At 34.3% G+C, this 21,099-nt stretch overlaps 1 protein-coding gene across 1 annotated transcript in view; it reads left to right on the top strand.

Annotated features, from left to right (window-relative positions):
- The window catches only part of TTN (titin), a 266,736-nt gene that overhangs the window by 110,138 nt on the left and 135,499 nt on the right, over window positions 1-21,099 (top strand). The window contains 34 exon segments of the mRNA XM_025039310.1: window positions 1,348-1,431; window positions 1,829-1,912; window positions 4,399-4,482; window positions 4,752-4,832; window positions 4,976-5,056; window positions 5,233-5,316; window positions 5,575-5,676; window positions 6,094-6,234; window positions 8,031-8,111; window positions 8,305-8,382; window positions 8,615-8,698; window positions 8,859-8,942; window positions 9,228-9,311; window positions 9,530-9,613; window positions 10,330-10,410; window positions 10,704-10,919; window positions 11,269-11,346; window positions 11,555-11,629; window positions 11,834-11,926; window positions 12,688-12,765; window positions 12,959-13,153; window positions 13,370-13,453; window positions 13,634-13,711; window positions 14,235-14,318; window positions 14,580-14,663; window positions 14,888-14,971; window positions 15,179-15,436; window positions 16,940-17,014; window positions 17,795-17,869; window positions 18,470-18,562; window positions 19,191-19,268; window positions 20,225-20,293; window positions 20,446-20,520; window positions 20,662-20,955. Coding sequence (XP_024895078.1) covers window positions 1,348-1,431; window positions 1,829-1,912; window positions 4,399-4,482; window positions 4,752-4,832; window positions 4,976-5,056; window positions 5,233-5,316; window positions 5,575-5,676; window positions 6,094-6,234; window positions 8,031-8,111; window positions 8,305-8,382; window positions 8,615-8,698; window positions 8,859-8,942; window positions 9,228-9,311; window positions 9,530-9,613; window positions 10,330-10,410; window positions 10,704-10,919; window positions 11,269-11,346; window positions 11,555-11,629; window positions 11,834-11,926; window positions 12,688-12,765; window positions 12,959-13,153; window positions 13,370-13,453; window positions 13,634-13,711; window positions 14,235-14,318; window positions 14,580-14,663; window positions 14,888-14,971; window positions 15,179-15,436; window positions 16,940-17,014; window positions 17,795-17,869; window positions 18,470-18,562; window positions 19,191-19,268; window positions 20,225-20,293; window positions 20,446-20,520; window positions 20,662-20,955 — 3,483 coding nt within the window.

Raw genomic sequence — 21,099 nt, 5'->3', positions numbered from 1 at the left:
ATATTAGATAATAGGCTTAGTCATACAACCAGTAGACCTATAGCCACTTGTACAAAGGACATTATACGGAGGAGGGAAGACCGTGAGGAGGGTACAGGAGAGAGGAATGAACATTACAAGAGGTTCTGTTTGCTGCTTCAGGGAGCTTACAATCGAGTGACCAGCTATTTGAAAATAGACATACAGTGGGCCCGAGCCAGCTCACACTGACTCAGCAGAACCGATGGTTAAATTTTAAGGATTTTGCTACCCAGTGTTTAACACCTCCATGACTAAAAGTTAAATTACATAAACTTACAATTAAATAAACTATGCTAATAAATCCTTAAAACTCATTACTTCTTATTTTACTGCCCTTTACTCTTATCTAAACTACTGAGGTTGTTTATGTAGATTGTATCTATATGATATAACTACTAGATGATGTAATCTATAGATACATATAGATTGTATCTATGTGATATAACTACTAAATGAACAGTGCTACTGTTCATTTCTTCCTACTTTGTGACAGTGACATCATGTGACAGTGGTTAGTAGCCAAGGTGGGAATATTGATACCACCACGGAAATAGGAACTCAGAATTTGGCAGTGACTACAAATTAGGGCTCCCCACCTCCTGCCCTGCATAGCCCCAGCTGGTTTGTCAAACATTTAGAATATTAAAAATATGTAAGATAATCCAATGCGATTGTTCTAATGCAACTGCTTTATAAAAATAATAAGTGCCTATGGGGAAAGAGGTGTGGGGTAGGGAAGGAGTGTAACAGTCAGGAGAGGACCATACACCAAAGCACGAGGTGAGCGTGGGTCTGACATGTTCTAGAAACAGAGAAGACATGTGTGGCTGAAATACTGGAGGAAGGGAAAGGCTGAGAGAGCGTGCGGCTGGGAGGGTGGACAGGGCCCCTTAGGTAGTCTGTAATGTTCAGGACTTTAGTCTAAAAACATTCAGTGGAGGCCTTCGTGTAATACAAAAGTTCTAAGTAATATCATGTGAGGTATACTTTGTTAAAATAAATAAAAACTAACTATTGGAACAATTTTTAAAAAATTAAATTAAGTTTCTAAAGCTGGAGCCTGAGGAACAGGCACCGATACTAAGGAGGAAAAGACGCTCTCACCTGTTCCTAGGAAGTGGAGGCTGAGAGTTAAAGATGAATGACTGTCACCATGTTCCCTAGTTAGCCATTTGTCCCTTTCCTTTTATCCTTGTTTCTCACACATAATTTTCCTGCATTCATTTGGTATAAGATGGCAATGTCTACTCTTTATTTTAATTGTAAGTCTTGCAACAACATATGTCTTGTCACAATTTCTCAAAAATGGTGCATTTATTTTTGAAGTCTCTGAGCCACCTAAGAAAACAGTCCCAGAAGAAATGGTTCCTGTCCCCATTCCTAAAAAGGTGGAGCCCCCACCGGCCAAAGGTAGAATAATATTTTTTTAAAAAATTTTTAAGTCTATTATTCTTATAGCTTTCTCTGTAAGATGTGTGTGTTCACAAAATATCATCTGTAAATCCTTTGTAATATATTTAATTCCATGTATGTTGATCTCATTAATTTGTAGTAATGTGTTATACAAGTATCAGTAACATTTTTAGACTCCAGACCATGCTAATTGGGTCTTTGTCAGCTTCATGTAATATATGTAATGTCTCATTGGTATTGATGTATTTGGCGTACATTTTCATCACAAGTAGAGCATATTAAATTACTTCCTAAATTCTTACACTCTTATTGAGGTTTTATGCTTTCATGTAATCTTAACTGTCTCAGAAGGAGACTAGAATTTTCAACATTGTTTCAACAATGATATCTTTAGTTCCTGAAGTTCCCAAGAAACTTGTGCCAGAGGAGAAAAAGCCTGTTCCTGTACCCAAGAAGGAACCTGCTGCTCCCCCAAAAGGTACACCAGACTTATCACAGGTGACCCTTTGCCTCAAGTGCAAAAGGCCAGTCTTTTGCTTTATATGGTCTTCGTACATACTATGCTGTCTTTCTATTTTATGTGTTTACACACCCTTTGTGTTTTTCATTTGTTTGTCAGCCTCAAGGGCCATACTCTTGACATAGATTATTTATGATACCAAACATTCCAAAGATAGCACCAAATATGTTATTAAAAGAAGTAACTATGTCACACTATCTTAAAGTTTAATATCTTCCCTCTTTTAAAGAAAGAAGAAATATTTGTTAAACTTACTTCCTACAGGCATGTTTCTAGAAAAAATTCTCTTACTCCTCCTATTTGTGACTTTTTCTTAATAAAAACATATTAAACATATTAAATGTTTAATTGGAAACATTTTAATTTTTTTAAATGTAAACTTTATTTCTTTTTACTTTTTTAGGTTCTTCTTTTTTTTTATTTCTTTTAATTTTATTTTTTAATTGAAGAAATGATTTAAATTTTTTCCCCTGTCTACCTCCCCCCTTATTATTAATTTTTGTCTTTTACTTTCACCGTGTTTCTTGAGACATTAATTCAACATCAATATTTGCCATAAATGTTACAATTATTTAATTAGCCAGTAAGGGGACCTTTCTTATAGGTATGTTTGGATACAAATGTACTAATCTCTTGCTTTAGTTTTCTGGATTTGGTGGGGGGGTGGTTTTGCTTGTTTGTTTTTGGTGATAAAAGATACTACTTTATGGAGGCAATGAAGCTACGAAGTATACACAGCTGGTCGGTTATAGAGAGATTCAGCAAGAATTCAACATTATACAATTTAGAAGCCAGGCTTCCTGAAATTACATGTTTTTTTAAATTAAATGTATTGGGGTAACGTTGGTTAATAAAATTATATAGGTTTCAAGAATACGAATCACTAATACATCATATGTATATTGCATTGTGTATTCACTACACAAAGTCAAATCTCCTTCTGTCACCATATATTTGACCCCCTTTACCTTTACCTTCCTTGCCCCCCACTCACCCTTTCCCTTCTGGTAACCACTAAACTGTTGTCTGTGTCTATGAGTTTTTGTTTATTTGTTTTGTTTGTTGCTTTCAGTCATATATCTTGCATATGAGTAAAATCATATGGTTCTCAACTTTTCTATCTGACTTATTTCACTTAACATGACTATCTCAAAATCTATCCAAGTCACAAATGGCAATATTTGATCTTTTCTTATGGTGGAGTAAATCATACATTTTAAATAGTTTTCCCTTTTGCTTGACTTCCCAGTGTTTCCATTTTCTTCCTACATCAAATCTCCTTCTCTCTCAAATGTTTTGCTCTTTCAGAATTCTGGGTCTTTTTTTAAATCAAATGGTTTTTAAAGAATGATTTCTTATTGTCTAATCATAAAATATAATGATTATGTGAAAATAAAATATGAAACTTATAATGGAAAGGTCACATTACTAAAAGCAATATCAATACCAAAGCCACTTGATCACTCTTGAAGGAGATACAGAGACATGTCTGTGTCTAGATAAATAAGTAAACGCAGTGACATATATATATGTAAACATATCATGTATGTAATATAATATATACATACATAAATATATATCTGTATAATTACATTCATGTATTACAAGTGCAAGTGTAGAGATGCAGGGGTTCACAAAAATTGCCAATATCTTATTTAAAATGCAAACAGTTATTGCCAATAATGCATGCTGTTAAAATACATATGCCAATTAAAAATTCAACATTATCAACACTTAGAATAGATAAATTAAACCTATCATAAGCCTTTGTTTGGGTCAGAGACCTTGTCGAAAGCTATGGAACCTCTTAGAGAAAAGAACATATGCACATACCCACAAAATTTTGCACTCAGAACCTCCTAAAGCCATTGACACATGGGATATCAGATTGAGAGGCCTACTCTAGAATAATAGTTTCTTGAGCTTTGAGTACACTACAGAGACACTAAAAAAAAAAAAAAATCAGAGGAAAAATGGGGAAAAATAATAGCGTATAGATAGAACTATTCCAAATACTTTTTAGTCATAGTCTGAGATAGTTTCAGTAAAATAAACCTATTGTCATGTGGATTCCATTCCTCAATACAAAACACAAAGAGATTTTTCTATGTACTATATATCCATACTCAATATTGTTTATATAATTGCTGACTAATTTTTTCATCAAAAGCATACCAGTATCTAAAGAAAGAATGAATTCTGTGCACATTCTTCTGTGTGTTTAACTTATTTTTAATTTGCTTAAATGCCTCTCTAATATCACTTGAGACATTTATCACATTATGACCTTTACATTCACTATAATTTAATTTTATGCCTTATTTTGCCAAAGCATAGAAAATCTTTCACAACATTAATGAACTACATAAAGATTTATGCATGTGCCTGTGTTCATTCATAAAAATGATATATCTGAACTAACGTTCTGTCTTAAAAACTTTAAGTCCCAGAGGTGCCTAAGAAACCTGTCCCTGAAGAAAAGATTCCTGTTCCTATTGCAAAGAAAAAGGAAGTTCCACCAGCCGAAGGTACAGTGACTTACTTAGTAAAGAAGTAAGAAAAAAAAAAGCCCTATTTATTTGTCTTGAGTACAAAACATTTCTGTGTTTAATTATCTGTTAATTTAGTTCAAAATTAATGTTTTACGGTATGAGTAAAAATTCAACAAAAGTTTCTGTCCACTTGCCTACTTTCTTAAAAAATAACTGTACATTAGCTACTTTGGAAATATAAAGTTAATTCTAAAAATTAACTTTGGAAATATAAAGTTAATTCTAAAAAGTAATGTCTTTTCAAGTTCCTGAGGTGCAGAAAAGGGTTTTCACTGAAGAAAAAATAACCATTGTTACTCAAAGAGAAGAATCTCCACCACCAGCAGGTACTTAATCCTCTCTCCATGAAATAACTTGTCTTTCCTTCAAGCTTCTTTAATTGCACGTCTTCTTTAATGGGCCTGCCAGTCTATGTTGCTCATTTATTTTGCCTTTCTGAGAATTTTAAAACCAAATACTATCCTTTAAGTGCCAGAAATACCAAAGAAGAAAGTTCCCGAAGAAAAACGGCCTATTCCTCGGAAAAAAGAGGAAATTCCACCACCAAAAGGTATTATGTCTCCCTGTCTTTCCAAGAACCATCTTTGTAATATTATGTGCTAAGGCAAACAATGATTTTGTTAGTTTTGTAATATGAGTACATTGTGGCTATATATCTGTGTTTTGTGCTGGACTTCAGTGAGATAACATTGAAGTTCTAAAAGTACATACATAATGTTTTAAAAGTGCCAGCTCTGCCTAAGAAACCTGTCCCAGAGGAGAAAGTTCCCGTACCAGTTCCTGTCACTAAGAAAGCTCCTCCTCCCCGAGGTAGGATTAGCCTCTGACAAAAATCTGTTAGCCTGTGAATTCTTGCTTTTTCCCATTTATTGTCTGTTTGTACTGACGCTTTGTCTCTCCTCTGATAGAATTTTTGTATGTATATACTCGTGATGTGTCACGTAACTTGTTTTCCCATTTCACTAGTGAAAGTGTTGTATTGTAAAAAATCTTCCCCAAACTCTTGGAAGGAGAGAGGATGGATAAACTTCTTGATTTTTAAATTTCAACTTTAATGCTTTTTTAAAGCTGAAGTTTCTAAGAAAACTGTTGTAGAAGAGAAGAGATTTGTTGCCGAAGAAAAACGATCTGTTGCAGTTCCTCAAAGAGCAGAGGTCACGCGACATGAAGGTACATGCTCGGAAGTGAGGGGAGAAATGAGTTTGCTTGTGTTTTCTCGAAGTCTTCTCTTCGTCTTTGGTGTAGTTGTTCACCATAGAAGTTGTCCTTTTTAGTGTCTACTTTTGGCAGCCTTCCAAGACTGTGTCTTTTGTGTCTACATTGGTCCTGAATTGTTCTAAGAAAGTGAACGGGGTGCTGAAAATGCCATAATTGTGAAAGTAGCCACACTTGGACATAATCTGAATATTCTTCTGTCTTGGGCTATACAGTCCCCTCACCTTAAGTCACCTCTGTCCTTGTACTGACAAAGTACGGCGAGGCCACATCCTAAGCAGGTGGAAGAACCCTTATCTATCTGTAGGGAACACATGGCTACTATCAGCATTTCAGGAGGCTGAATGTAAATTAGATCTTGTTTTTTTAAAGTATCCACAGAGGAGGCATGGAGTTACGAAGAAGAAGAAGTAGAAAAAGAAGAAGAAGAAGAAGAGAGAGTATCCATTTCAGTTTATAGAGAAGAAGAAAGAGAAGAGGAGGAGGAAGAAGCAGAGATTACAGAATATGAAGGTAAATGATTCAAATAAGCTAGAGATGATCTGGAATCTTGATGAATTTTTTCACAGATTGTTTATCAATTAATGAAAAGTGACACAAATCTGAATATCTACTGGCCTCATTAGATGTATCTTTTGATCAAAACATGAGATTTAGGAGCATTACTTAAGCATCCAATGTACTTCTTGTCCATTCCCTCTTACTTGACTATATGAGAAGTGGGGGAAGGCTTTATATTTATAGGTAACTAATGGGGCAGGTATCTCCATATACATTTATCCCTTCACTAAACAGGTCTGGGTTTCAGTATGATGGGCTGGCGTGATCTTCACCTTGATCATCTAATGTTTGAAACAGGAGTAACACAAAAGCAATGTTGATAGCACAGCTCGCTAATGTGTCCTGACTCACAGTTTTCAAATGAACAAGGGATTATATTACCTAATTACATTCCAGAAGTCAAGGCCATGTTGAGAGTGGAGCACCAAACACTTAAGATGTTAAATAACTACATAACATCTTTGATTAGATTAACTCATTATTCAAATGTTCCCATACCTGTAATATGAGTTCTTTACAGTTTCTTAAGGCTTGAACAACAGGCTTTATTTTAGTGTTGGGATACCTTCTCAATAAATTAAGACACCACTGGGTTTACTGTTAAAGTCCAAGAATCTGGCTAAAGCTGTATATCTGAAAGAACTTTCCTAAGAAAGCTCTAATGTAGTAGCTCTGCTTTAGAAAGAAATCAGTAAGTTCCTTAACAAATTAACCTTCTTCCCAATGAAAAGATGAATATAACTGTATATTTAGATGTCCTTTCATGTATCTCTGGCTTCTCCATTTGGAAGGAAAGTCCATGTGAAACCCAGTTGTGCGGTCTTAATGGAATGGCTTGCAAGAGCAAGATAGGACAAAACTCCTGAGAGGAAGCTTACCAGTTGTTACGCCTCCTGGGACAGGCCAAGGTGTTGGACATAAGTCAGGAATCAGATGGATTCAAACAGGGCCCTGTCCCTTCTAAAAATGTTTAGAAAACCAAATGCAACATTTACACAAGAAAAGTTCTCATGGTGTGAATCTGATTTCAGATTTTGACAGTATGCATTATACATTTCTTTCAATAAAATAGACTCTAGTTAAAAGGAGAAATGTTCTATGATATTATGATGTTTTCATTAAACTCAAAAGATTTAAGTAAAAGATGGGTAACCTGTTAAGTTTACTTCTAGTGTAAAGATTTGTGTTTGTAACTAGGTTTTTCTATTGTGTAATTAACTTTATCCACATAGGCTCAAATATCTTGTGAAGATGCCTGCTTCTTCTACCATACTTGCCCTTACAAAACTGGGAGGGGGGTATTAAAAACTTGTTTCCAAGTCCTCAATAGGTTTTTCATAAGTAATATAGGTCTTTTCTTTCTCAAGTATATGTTTCTGCCCTGAAGCTTTCTAATCTAGAGTGTTCTGTTATTTTTGAAGCTTATCTTCGAATTCTTGTGCTGTCATTAATTTAGCCACTAGAATTGTTTTTATGTCTTGTACTTGTCCTGTTCTTCTTGTGACTACAAGCATTATTATCTTCATGACACAATGAAAATTAAGTTAATGAAACTTATTTCCCATACTCTTTATTAAGACATATGCTTTGATTTAAATGTTCTTCTTTGGATATTCTAAGTGGAAACGATTGGGGATTTGGCAAGTGTTAAACTTTTGCTACTTCAATCATTCCTTGAGTAATAGATTACAGCTAAAGTTAAACCTGAAAAATACTACAATTTATCTTTAAAATCAATGTCTTTAAAGTGATGGAACAGCCTGAGGAATGTTTTGTGGAAGAAAAGCTGTACTTTGTCTCTAAGAGAGTAGAAGTTGAACCAGCCAAAGGTACACAGACTCTTAAATTAATTCTAGCCCTATGCGTGTTTGGCTTGTCCCATTCTTTATGTTCTCTTGTAGTTAATTTATTGTCTGTATTCCGAATGTCGATGAATATCATGTCTAAATAAAAAGATTCCTTACCTTTTTATTAAAAAGAGATCTGGATATTTCTACAAATGTATTTTATAATCTTTTCAAGTGCCCGAGAAACATGAGAAGAAAATTGTACCAAAACCAAAAACTCCTGCTAAAATAGAGGAGCGTCCGCCAACTAAAGGTACAGTTCTCTCTCAAAGTGATACCATTTGGCTTAATAGCTATAATAACACCTTTAGGTTGAGTAACTGCCTGAGCTTTTGTTAGCACATGTGTATAAACATTTTTGCTGAATATAGTCATTAATGTTTGTGTAAATGCATGATCTTTTCAAAAAGTGAGTTCTTTGCCCCAAAATGGTGTCTCTTCTTCTGTAACGCAAACTGATATTCTTAAACCTGATCTTTCTAAAGTTTCTGAAGCACCTAAGAAAACTGTGCTGGAAAAGAAAATTCTTGTTGCAGTTCCTAAAAAAGAAAAGGTGCCACCAGCTGAAGGTATATGGGGGTTCCCTTTGTTCTCGAATAATGCCTGTCTTTTTAAACCTTAAATTGATACATTCTTCAAGTTTTTATAACACTAACAAGAAAATAAGTGTGCCGATGTTTAATGTTTTTCATACTGTATGTTTGACCGTGTTGCCTGATGTCTTTTAAATGCCAGAAGAGCCAAAGAAACCAGTTCCAGAAAAAAGGGCTCTCCCAAAAGTGACTAAGATAGAAGAACTTCCCCCTGCTAAAGGTAAATGAAGTTCCAGCACAAAAGCTAGAAACGTGTCTTGTCTTGTGTCGTCTCGCTGCTGTCTCTGGGTCACACCTTTTATATGGAGGTTATTGGTGTACGTTGGTGGCAGTGGTGTATTATTGCCTTGTCTGTGGGTGGAGTATTTCTTACTTGATGTGAAGCTTATTTGTGTGTACCTCGTAAATTGTTTTATTCTAAAATCACAATACTTTCTGGCTAATACATTTTTTTTAATTCCATCTTAAATAATATAACTCCCTAATCCTAAAATTATCTTTCAAGTGACTGAGAGGCACATGCAAATTACCCAGGAAGAAAAAGTTCATGTTGCTGTAACTAAAAAAGAGGAGCCTCCACGAGCAAGAGGTACATGGGACCTTTCTATGCACAGAATGTCGTACTTCCCCGTTCTTTTTACCAAATACACCAGTGATGGGTATTGATCATTGTCATTATTAGAGGTGTTGTTTTATGTTCGAAATGATGAAAACGTCAATTCTTTTACATTGAGTAACTATTATATGACTAGCTTTTGTGTTTTGAATGAGGGAAACAATTCCTTAAAGTGAAATCTGTCTTTAAAGTGCCTGCGGAAACCAAGAGAGCCATTCCGGAAGAAAAAGTTCTAAAACTCAAACCTAAAAAAGAGGAGGTGCCACCAGCACAAGGTACACCAACTTTTTCAGAAATCGAAATAAGCATATAGGTATTGAAACTAATCTAGTGGAAATGAGATTCTTAGAGATATTAATTTGAATAGGTATTATAAAGTAAGTAATGTGCATATGCTATTTCATATCACTTCAAAACTAAACATTTCTGATACCAGAAAGTACTCTCTTCTTTCTTTTCTGAAAAATGTGAAGCTCTTCTTAAACATGTACTCTCCCTTAAAATGTACTTGTTTTCTATTGTGTCTTTATTTGTCTGTATATTAAACTCATCCGCCAAAATGCTTGTTTTGTGTGGCAATCTTTGACAAAATTAAAAATTTTAAATCCTGAATTTTCTAAATTGCATCAGTAGAGTTTATGAAAATACTTTAGAATTCAGGTAAAGAAACTGTTCATGTAACATGAGTTTCTGTCTCATGCTTGCTTCATAGTCATTGTTTATGCTGTCTAGTTGTCTTTTTTAAATCTCTTATAAACACTACTGATCTTCCTTAAGTTATTCAATGTCTTTGAAGCATTCAGTAACTTAGAGAAGAGCAATTATATGTTTATTAAACCATGTTTATTTCCATCTATTGGTTTTTCTTGCCATTTGAACAAGCACAGACAGTTATGGTCATCTTTGTCCTTGGATTATTTGTACAGTGTCTCTTAACACATATATATATTCAGAATCTTGTCATTCACTTTTTAAATTACTCTCTTTAAAGTGACTGAATTCAGGAAAAGAGCTGTTAAAGAAGAAAAGATATCCATTGAAGTTCCAAAAAGAGAACCTCGTCCCACAAAAGGTATATTGCGCTTTGACTGAATAATAAAATGAAGCATGAAATGCACAGCTCTGCCTGCTAATTTGACATCCATCCCTTATTGGCTTATTGTTGACTAAAGGCAGGGACTCTAACAGTTGAAATCATAAATAGCAAATATACACTCTGTAATACCTTGACTTGCAAAGGAAAGTCAGGGTCTCCCATAACCAATGCATGAGACCATCACAAAGGAATGAAATCAAAGCACATTGTCACTCTCATCCCTAAATGGGCTTCAAGTAAAATGCAGCCTGTTGTCAATATTATTCTAGAACTAACTGTAACAGAGGAAAAAGAGTGGTCTTACACCCGAGAAGAAGAAACCGTTTCAGTGCAACGGGAAGAGGAATATGACGAATATGAAGAATATGATTATAAAGAATACGAGGAATATGAACCAACAGAAGAATATGACCAATATGAAGACTATGAAGAACGCGAATTTGAACATTATGAAGAGTATAAAGAACAAGAAGAATACATCACAGGTATGAGCAAAACTGCACACCTGGAATCACAATAAATACATGTGAATTCCACTAGAACAGAACAAAATTTTGTCTACCTGAAGTGAAATGAGCATTTTAATATATAAGAGGGAGTTACAATTACCTAATTGAAATAAATAGCAAGACGGAACAGGCACTGTAAGCTTGTTTACATTTTTTAGACCTTATTCTTCTTAGACCTCTGATTCTCTCTCACCTCTAGAGGGTATGGCTACACTATGGATAAAAGATAATATTATTTTAATTCTTTAAGTCCATTTAAAAAAATATCAGTTTTTAATTTGTGTTCTAAAGTCTAACATTAAATACCCTATATGTACTTTTAAAGAACCGGAGAAACCTGTCCCAGTAAAGCCTGTCCAAGAAGAACCAGTTCCCACAAAACCAAAGGCACCAACAGCTAAAGGTAGAGTGAGAAAAACTTTATCAGTACTAAGAGACCTGTGTTTCTTACATGTCTGTCACACTGTAAATCCATGTTGAAGTGGCAGTGTACAAACTGTGTGTGTGTTTAGGGATGTTATGTCGTACATTGTATTCCTTAAATTTCATTCTTACTACTCTTGAGATATCTGGTTCAGGTTTTTAAATCTGTTAATATTGATATTTTAAAGTTCCGAAGAAAGCGGTTCCTGAAGAAAAAGTGCCAGTGCCCATCACTAAGAAACTCAGACCTCCGCCACCCAAAGGTATTTGCAGAGTAACAAACACCAAACACATCTTGGTTACTGCTGCCCTGTAAGCATGTCTTACTAGCTCGTCTGCTGTTCTTTGTCTTTGCTAAATATATTTTTCCAGTCCTGATTGTTACATTCCAATTTTTTGTGTATTATTATTTATATGGTATTTGTGTGGTTGGTTTTAATACTCTTTAATAATTAATATCTTTAAAGTGCCTGAAGAATCAAAGAAAGTTGTTGAGGAAAAAATACGTATTTCAATTACCAAACGCGAGAAAGAGCAGGTGACCGAACCAGCTGCTAAAGGTATATAATTTCTTTCCTCGATAATGTCTCTTATAAAATTAAAGTAGCTGTGTTTTGCTTTATTTCATTGTCACGTGTCTTTTAAATTAATCATGAGGAGAATATTAGATGAAAAATCTTTGAATACAGGATAAAAGTGTTACCTTTAAAGGAAAAGTTATTTCAAAATTCATCCACAGTCTCTCATACAGTGGCTGTGTCCTGCCATATGGCTACAATATATATAAAATAAAACGTTCGAATTTAAAGTCAGTGACCATTTGGTACATTCTTGATTTATCTAAATCGATATAATGATATGACAATATTCACCACAGTTCATTAACTGTATATTCATTCCAAAATCATTTTGAAGATTAAAAAAAGAGCTAACTCAGTGGTGTCTAGTCATTTTCCCCTGCTTTTTACTAAGTGTAAAGTAATTTTTCTATACTTTCAGAAAATATACTCACCTAGAAATAAATTTAGCTTTTCAATAAAGGATATTTCCTACAAGCAGAGTTACTTGAACACAAAATATGATTTCGCATTTGGGCTCTGCTACCTCAAACTTACCTGAGTACTTCTGTATGTTTTTATTCCAATGAGGTTTAGAATTGTTTCCACAGAACATATAAAGTTTCTTATAGATGAACAATCGCACACCTATCACATGAGAGGCACTTGCAAACTTATTCTATCTGCTTAAAGTACAACAAAGCAAACACTGGCTGGGTGGCCTGCTTCTTACAATAAAATTTTCTTACACTTAATATTTCAAGTACCAATGAAGTCCAAGAGGGTTGTCATAGAAGAAAAAGCACTCATTCCTAAAAAAGAAGTAGCAGCACCTATTAAAGGTACTTAATACCACTCTTTTTAATGTGTTGTTTGTCTTTGGTATGAAGTTCAGGCTCAGTTCTATATGTAAGTTTCTTCTGTGTGAAAGTTAAAACCTGTTCTTTCTTCTGTTACAAATGTCTATGTTCATAACATGTCTTGATTTTGTTGAGTAAGTACAAAATGTCCAACCTAAAGATAATATCTTTAAAGTGCCAGAAGTACCTAAAAGACCAGAACCAGAAGAGATTGCCTTTGAAGAGGAAGTCATAACCCAGGTAGAAGAATATCTTGAAGAAGAGTACCTTCAAGAAAAAGAAGAGTACCTTTATGAAGAAGAAGAGTACCTTCATGAAGAAGAGGAACTTGTAACTGAAGAAGAAGTGGTACCAGTGATACCAGTTAAAGGTAGCTTACATCTCCTACAAAGGGATTTGCAGCAGCATCTTTGAAGTCTGGGTAACTAATTTGGTCAGATTCTGGGGTTTGTTAGCACCGATGACCGAACTTGGCTTATTTTTTGAAACAGACACTTTTGAATGCTGAAGTATGATTTTTACAGTTGTTTTTCACATTTCATATCTTTTTGCAACATTTCCAAACTTCTTAATACTATCTTTAAAGTGCCAGAAGTACCCAAGAAACCTATTCCAGTTGAGAAGAAACCTGTTCCTGTCCCCAAAAAGAAGGAAACTCCACCAGCAAAAGGTACAACATCATTCATATCATGGGCATCTAAAAACCTTAATTTGCATATAAATAGTTACCTCTCTTTGGAGTTCAAGACCTTGTGTGTGTTGCTATCTGTTGTTAGAAATGTGAACCATGCTTCGTGTGCATGTATTGTTGCTAGTAGTTAGAACTTAACAATAAACAATGTCTTTAAAGTGCCTGAGGTTCCTAAGAAGCCAGAGGAGAAAGTTCCTGTGCCCATTCCTGAAAAAGAGAAGGCTCCACCAGCTAGAGGTACATTTCTTTGTAGTCCATCAGTGGGGTAATGTACTCATTTACTCATGCAGTATAACTTGGTGAGCCACACCAGTTCTTTCCCATTGCCAATATTAACAACGTTAATGACAAGGCAAGGAGCACCCAACTGGCTATAGGAGCGATTTACCATGTATTCATCTTTGAATTTTGCCACCGAATCATGCTGATGTTTAACGCTTGGCTCTTCCTCTTTAGTGGAAAGGTCTAGTGTAAAATAGATTCTTACTATAATACATACCAAAATGGACAAAATCACCATTTACCAAACATTGCGTGTTGCCTTTATCACCAGTCTGTGTTTTTTCACTGTTTTTTGTTTTTTGTTTTTTGTTTTTATATTTGTGCATTCCTGGCCTTTGTTTTCTGGGTGTTGTTATTACTTTCGATCTTAAAGTGAAATTGTTGGAATATCTATAATGCTTCAGTTAAGTCCTGAAATCACTGGATTCTTATCTGTTGGTGGAAAGTGTGACATTAACCGTATTTGATATCTTTAAAGTTCCTGAAGTACCCAAGAAACCTGTACAGGAGGAGAAAGTACCAGTACCAGTTCCTAAAAAGATAGAAGCTCCACCTGCCAAAGGTATATGAACTTGTGATGTCACAAAATTATTTTATTTCGCATTTGCATGTGAGTAAAAATTTAATTGGTTCAATTCCATGCTCTTCGAGGAAGCAACACTACTATTCCTTTATGGAAAAGAAAAGATTTTATTTTAAAGATAAAAGGCTTCTTGAAGTACTTTGGTTATACTTTTATTACCTTATCTTAATCTTTTTGAGACTATGCTGAGACTCAAAATTTTATGTTGTATAAAATTTTCTCCGAATTATTTCTTTAAAGTGCCTGAAATGCCCAAGAAGCCTGTGCCTGAGAAGAAGGTACCGGTTCCTGTTCCTAAGAAAGTAGAGGCTCCACCTGCAAAAGGTACATCACTTCATTATTTAAAGTACATGGGAGAAAACTTTGTTTGTGTATAGTCACATACAAATTCCCCCATAACATTACATTTTTCTAAAAAAAAAAAAAAAAAAAATCTGTCTTATTAGAAATATAAAAGTCCAGTGTTTTGTGATTCTTTTTTCATATCTATTGCATGTAATATAACATGTAAAATAACATATTTTTAATGACAAATAATATCTTTAAAGTGCCAGAGGTTCCCAAGAAGCTCATCCCAGAAGAAAAGAAGCCAACACCTATTTCGAAAAAAGTGGAAGTTCCACCACCCAAAGGTACATTAATCTCTAACAGAATCAGGGCAAAAGGAAAACTAACTGATATTATACAGCCTCCCTAATTATAATTAATGCTTAATGATCTTTACTGTGATGACAATGGATGCTCTATGATCACAGAATATTTGCTTTTCATGTTGTCTCATTGTTATGAATATTGTACATAAAAGTAATGCTTGCATGGTTAAATAAATATCTTTAAAGTGCCAAAGAAACCGGAGCCAGTTCTAGTCCCTGTAACTCTACCTCGGGAAGAGGAAATTCCATTTGAAGAAGAAATTACTCCTGAAGAGGAAATTTTACCTGAGGAAGAGGAAGTTCCTCCTGAGGAAGAAGAATTTGTACCTGAGGAAGAAGAAGTTCCTCCTGAGGAGGAAGAATTTGTGCCTGAGGAGGAACTTGTACCTGAAGAAGAAGAAGTTCTTCCAGAAATTAAACCAAAAGTGCCAACACCTGCACTAGGTATAGCAGCTCTTCCTGGAGTCATCAAGATCTCTTTTGTGTTGAATTCCATCTTTTTATTCTCCAGTTTTGTCTGTAATGCTTTACTCTCTCTGTTATCTACCATCTAAATCTTAGAAAACATTCTAGATATGTGTGCTCTTATTAGCGTGTATCTGTCTTGTGTGTCTGTCTACTTATTGTAGATTATCTGAATGTTTTTTCAAATTTCATGATATGAAATTCTATTAATTGTGGTCTTTTTCTAGTTGTCTTTTTGTTATATATACAATACTGTACATGTGACTTCTAATGTCTTAAAATGAATGTCTTTAAGTGCCTGAAGTACCAAAGAAACCTATACCAGAGAAGAAAGTCCTAGTTCCCGCTCCTAAAAAAGTGGAACCTCCACCACCCAAAGGTACATCTTTCCAAAGTGAATACAAAGTCTTTATTCAGAACTTCACCAAAAAAATTATGGTGGAACTGGGTTTTAGGAAAAATTACATTTATAAGGTAGTCATATCTTTACTTCTAGAAATATTTAGGAACACTGATATCCACATTGGATGCAAAACAATATCAAGAACAAAGAAATGTTGTCTCAAAATTGCCACAAAAGTTTTACCCAATTCCCTATAATTTTATTAAGCATCATAATTTTCATATAGATATTTTTCAATGATAAATTATCTACACACACAAAAAAACCCTGAAAAATATGATGAATAAACCTTCCTAAATTTCATCCTTCAGCCATCTATTTTAAATGCCTTTATAACACTAGGATGAAAAAAAAAAGAGAAAGATTGTGTATTTATCAAAATACTGTGTAATAACTTAAGTCTTCTGACATATGCATGCAAACGGTAGCCTAGTAGGAGTTTCTATTAGCCTTGGCTCTTGGCTTTGTACCTTGCTTTGTTACCCTGAGCAAGCCCTTCAACCAGTCTGGTCCTCAGATTCCTCTCCTATGAAATGAGGTTTTAATATCAGTCCTCATGGGCTCAGATATTATTGCGAGGATAAAATAAAGTAAGCTATGTAGAAGTACTCTACTACTGAATGAATAGTACCCAGATTTAACATATTCAATCAGCTCATAATAGACAAAATGAATATTTTTATGCCTTAAAGTTCAATAATATTTTCTGCAAAAGATCATGGCACCACTCCTTGAAATAATCATGACCCCTTTACCAGGCTAAACAGTCATATAATCAATGAAATGGTAAAGGTGATGCTTTATTAAATTTCAAAGATTTGGAAATACTTTACAGATAATGATTTAATAAATTATTATTGAAATGGATGAAATGACAGCATATGTCCTCTGATATTCAAATCAGGTACTAATCCCTCATTCTACAAAACCTAGTTATATCTAACATTTGGCTCCCAACTTGCATTACGTCCCCAACCTGAGCGACTGTTGTGTGTTGGTCTTTCTGTGTATAGACTTCTTGAGTTCTCTCTTCTTTGTCTCTCACAATAAATTCTTATCATGAAATGGTGTCTTTAAAGTGCCTGAGGTTAAGAAGAAAGTGCCAGAGAAGAAAGTGATCATTCCCAAGAAAGAGGAGGCTCCTCCTGCTACAGGTACTGCTGTTCCCAAGCAAATTAGACACTGCCATTTCTTTCCATCATCTGTAAAAGTCAGAATGTCCTGTTTCAGTATTTGCTAACATAACTTGTATGATTGCTGTGTCCGTTGGTGTTTGTGAAACTGAAATTTTAAAATAAAATAATATCTTTAAAGTGCCTGTGGTGCCTAAGAAACCTGAACCAGAAAAGAAGGTGCCTCCTCCCAGTCTTAAGAAAGCAGTGGCTCCTCCTGCCAAAGGTATACCACCCAACACAGGGATGTGTTTACTGCACTGATGTTAAACTGTGCTGCTATCCACACAAGATGTTCAGCATAAATGTCTGCATTGTGTGGTTGGTCGTTTACATTCATCATTTGTGACTCTGTTGCACCCATGTTTGTTCTGTCAGTTTTTCCACTTATGTTTGTGTATTTTGTGTTGATTCTCTATGTGTGTTTTTTTTTAAAAAAAATAAAAATACAAAACTCATATCTCTTTAAAGAGCCATAGATAACTAAGAAACCAATTCCTAAAATAATCATTGCTCTTTTTAAAAAAGTAAAGGCTCCAGCAGTAAAAGGCAGAATATACCTCTTTAATGGACCCTTAATCTTAAACCACAAACCTCTTCATTTTTGTCTCATTAACTGATTCTGTGAAATGTTAATGTTTCATCATATGCATGTATAATCCGATATTTACTCTCTTGTGTTAAAAACGGGAAACTTGGGCTTTATGTACTCTTCTTTGGCTCTTGCATTTTAAGTGCTTAAAACAATCAATATCTTTTAAGTTCCTGAGGTACCCAAGAAAATGGAAGAAAGACGAATCATTCTCCCTAAAGAAGAGGAAGTTTCCCCAGTTGAAGGTAGATGACTTTCTAAGAAAATTGCATATTCAAAGTCACTATTGTCTTATTATTGTCAAATAGTTGAAGGAGGTAAATGCACATTTCACTCCATAAAAGTAATTATTACATAATAGAAATTGGGCAGGCAAACTAAAACCAATTGAATCTCCTTTCTTACATACTTAGCCTGTTTGTTTGTCTGTTGTTTGTTTTATTTTCATGGGAATCTTTGAAGGGAAACTGTATTTGCTATGATAAATTTGCCATCAAATGATTTGATTGGCAATTATGGGATAAATTTGTCCAAGATAAATTCTAGTTAAGCCTGAGTAACAGGTGCAGAAAACCTGACTTCGACCCCATAGTGAATGGTTTGACTTCAAATAAGCCACTTCCATTAAAAGTAAATGCTGTCTGAGGTCCTTTCCAATTCTAAAATACTAAAAAGGGCCTAACATATTTTGAAGACTCAGTAGATTCTTTTCAAGGAGTAGTGAGTTTTTGCACACATTTGGAAGGCTGAGCTATGAGCTATCAGTTTGCAGATGTATCATTTTAGTCTAATATTCAAAGGAATTATAAAAATAATTTACAAAAAAAAAAATGATTTTTTAAAAGTGTATGAGGAGCCTGAAGAGCCTCTTCCAGAAGAAGAGATTGCAGAAGAACCACCTATCGTAGAGGAGGTTGAAGAGGTGGCGCCACCTAGAGGTACAGCTTCTTTTATGCGTTGGATGTTTGAAAAAGGTGGTGTTCTAAATAAACCTTTCTCAGAATTCGTCTTTATCTCATATTCACCAGTATACTCTTCTTACATCATATAAATGATAACTTAAGATTAATTATTACTGGCACCTGAACCTTTATGTCTCTTTTCTCCACACACACACACCCCTGCCCCCCTCATCTTTTCCTACTGCAGTTGCAATACAATTAGAGCAAGAGATCACTTTTATGTTATTGGCACTTTAATTTTTCTGGCCAGCCTCTATCATAATACTTTCTCATAGTTTTCAATCCTTAATTTTTCTTTCGATATTAAGATGGAGGGAATGTATTTCTTTGGTGTTCATTTTTAGGATAATTCTTAGCCAGTTCTTTCTGAACGCTATGACAATCTTTTGCATAATTGGTGTTATGTTTGTTTATAGGATTTCCAAGTAATGTCCTTCTCACCTTAAAAGTCACTACCTCGTATCCATAATTACCATTTAGGTTGCTAATATCTTTTTAAAATAAGTCAGTGTTTTGTGTTTTTTTGCTTGTTTGTTTGTTTCGGTATATGGGCATTGTTCGTTCATCACGTCATTTTTTTAATATCCATAAAATATCTTTTAAGTGCCTGAAGTGGTTAAGAAAGCGGTACCTGAAGCACCTACTCTTGTTCCTAAAAAGGTGGCGGCACCACCAGCTAAAGGTATAGCAAATCTCAGTTAATAACAGCTTTAGACTTCTGTTAGTTTTCTTTTTAAAACAAATATGTCTCTTTTCGCTGTTTTCTTAGAGTCATTTAAATAACAAACTTATGAAATTTAGTAAGAACTAGTAAAAATATCTCATTCCATTTAGCTAGACTTTTTCAGGATGTTAATAAATGATTGTGTGTATATGTATGTGTGTGTATGTATGAATTATTTTAGGATTATCTTATTTTAAATAACTGAGAATTTTAATGTTAGCAGTACATTTCTCTACTTACATACATAACAATGAATCCTTATTCCTCTCAATCCATTCACAGATTTCATTCCATTACATAAAAAGAGTTTTCTCATGTAATTATTATAATAATTATGTCTATTGTATTATTTTATAGGGGAAAAGTATATTCTAATGCTTGGATAATAGCTATTTTACTAAGCCTCATGTCCCTTTTGTAATATTTGGCCTAAGCATTCAAGTTTATTACAGAATGTCTACTTATCATTACTTTCTAATTAAGTTGATGCTTCCGTAGTGCTCTTAGTGGATAAAATTATGCTATCCCTATCACAGTAGACATCCTCCTCACATACAATAGTGCCCAACTGAATCTGATGCCTATGTCAAGGCTTAAAAAGTCAAAAAAAAAAAAAAAAAGTCTTAATAAATTAAGAAAGTGGAAATAATCCCAATATGAGTAATGACTACTATTTAAAAAAAAAGAGAGAGAACTAGCAGAGGTTTTTTGTTGACATATCTTCTTCTAAGGGTATGGTTAGCACAAATGAGTGATTTGGGAAAATCTCTTTATTGCCTGTAAAATTAGTTGGTGTCTAATAGTATAGAGTGACTTCTTAGACTTTGATCATTGTTGATGTTGTTTCTGATGTTTTTATTTTATGTTTATTATTGAGTATTGTCAGCTAACTGAAACACCTAATATCTTTAAAGTGCCGAAGAAGGTTCCTGAGGAAAAAGTACCTGTTCCTGTTCAGAAAAAAGAGGCACCTCCAGCCAAAGGTACATCTTCTCTTTTAAATCCAAACTTCCTTTACATTTTTTTTCATTAAGACTTTTATATTTTATATCTGTATGTCTTGATTGTTTTTGATGTCTTCGTCTACGAAAGTTTGTTCTTAACAGTCTTCATTGTTAAAACTATATCTTTAAAGTGCCCGAAGTACAAAAGAAAGCCCCCGAAAAGAAGGTCCCCGTGCCTAAAAAGGAAGCCGTACCCCCAGCTAAAGGTATTTGGGGAAAGATCCTTGATTTTCACATATTGTTGCATGAAAGCCCTTTTTTCTGTTGTTTTTGTTTTATTATTTGAATTATATCTTAATTTCTTCTGTGTTAAAAAAAAAAATCTCTTAAAAACGATGCTCTTTCAGGGAGGACTGTCATGGAAGAAAAAATATCAGTTGCCTTCCACAAAGAGGAAATAGTGAAACGAAGAGCAGAATTAGAAGCAGTGGAAGCACAAGTAGAGGAAGCTCTTGAAGAAGAATTCCACGAAGTTGAAGAATACTTTGGAGAAGAAGAGTTCCATGAAGTAGAAGAATTTCTCAAAGTAGAAGAACATAGATTTGAAGAAGTACACAAAGTTGAAGAAGTTCATAGGGTAGTAAAAGTTTTAGAGGCTGAAGAAGTGGAAGTGTATGAAAAACCCAAAGCTCCACCTAAAGGTATAGGGAAATTCTTCAGATATTGCAAATTGTTATATCTTGCTCTAACTAACTATTTTAAAAGTTCATTTCATGTTCAGTTTGAAAGACTAGAAACCCATTTATTTTCCAAGTTAAAATTATGAAATGCTTTAAGCATGAGTG

Source organism: Pteropus alecto, unplaced genomic scaffold (genome assembly GCF_000325575.1).
Source record: "Pteropus alecto unplaced genomic scaffold, ASM32557v1 scaffold3, whole genome shotgun sequence".
NCBI lineage: Eukaryota > Metazoa > Chordata > Mammalia > Chiroptera > Pteropodidae > Pteropus > Pteropus alecto.
The sequence above is the reverse complement of the archived record's forward strand: the minus strand, read 5'-3'. Positions and strand labels throughout refer to the sequence as shown.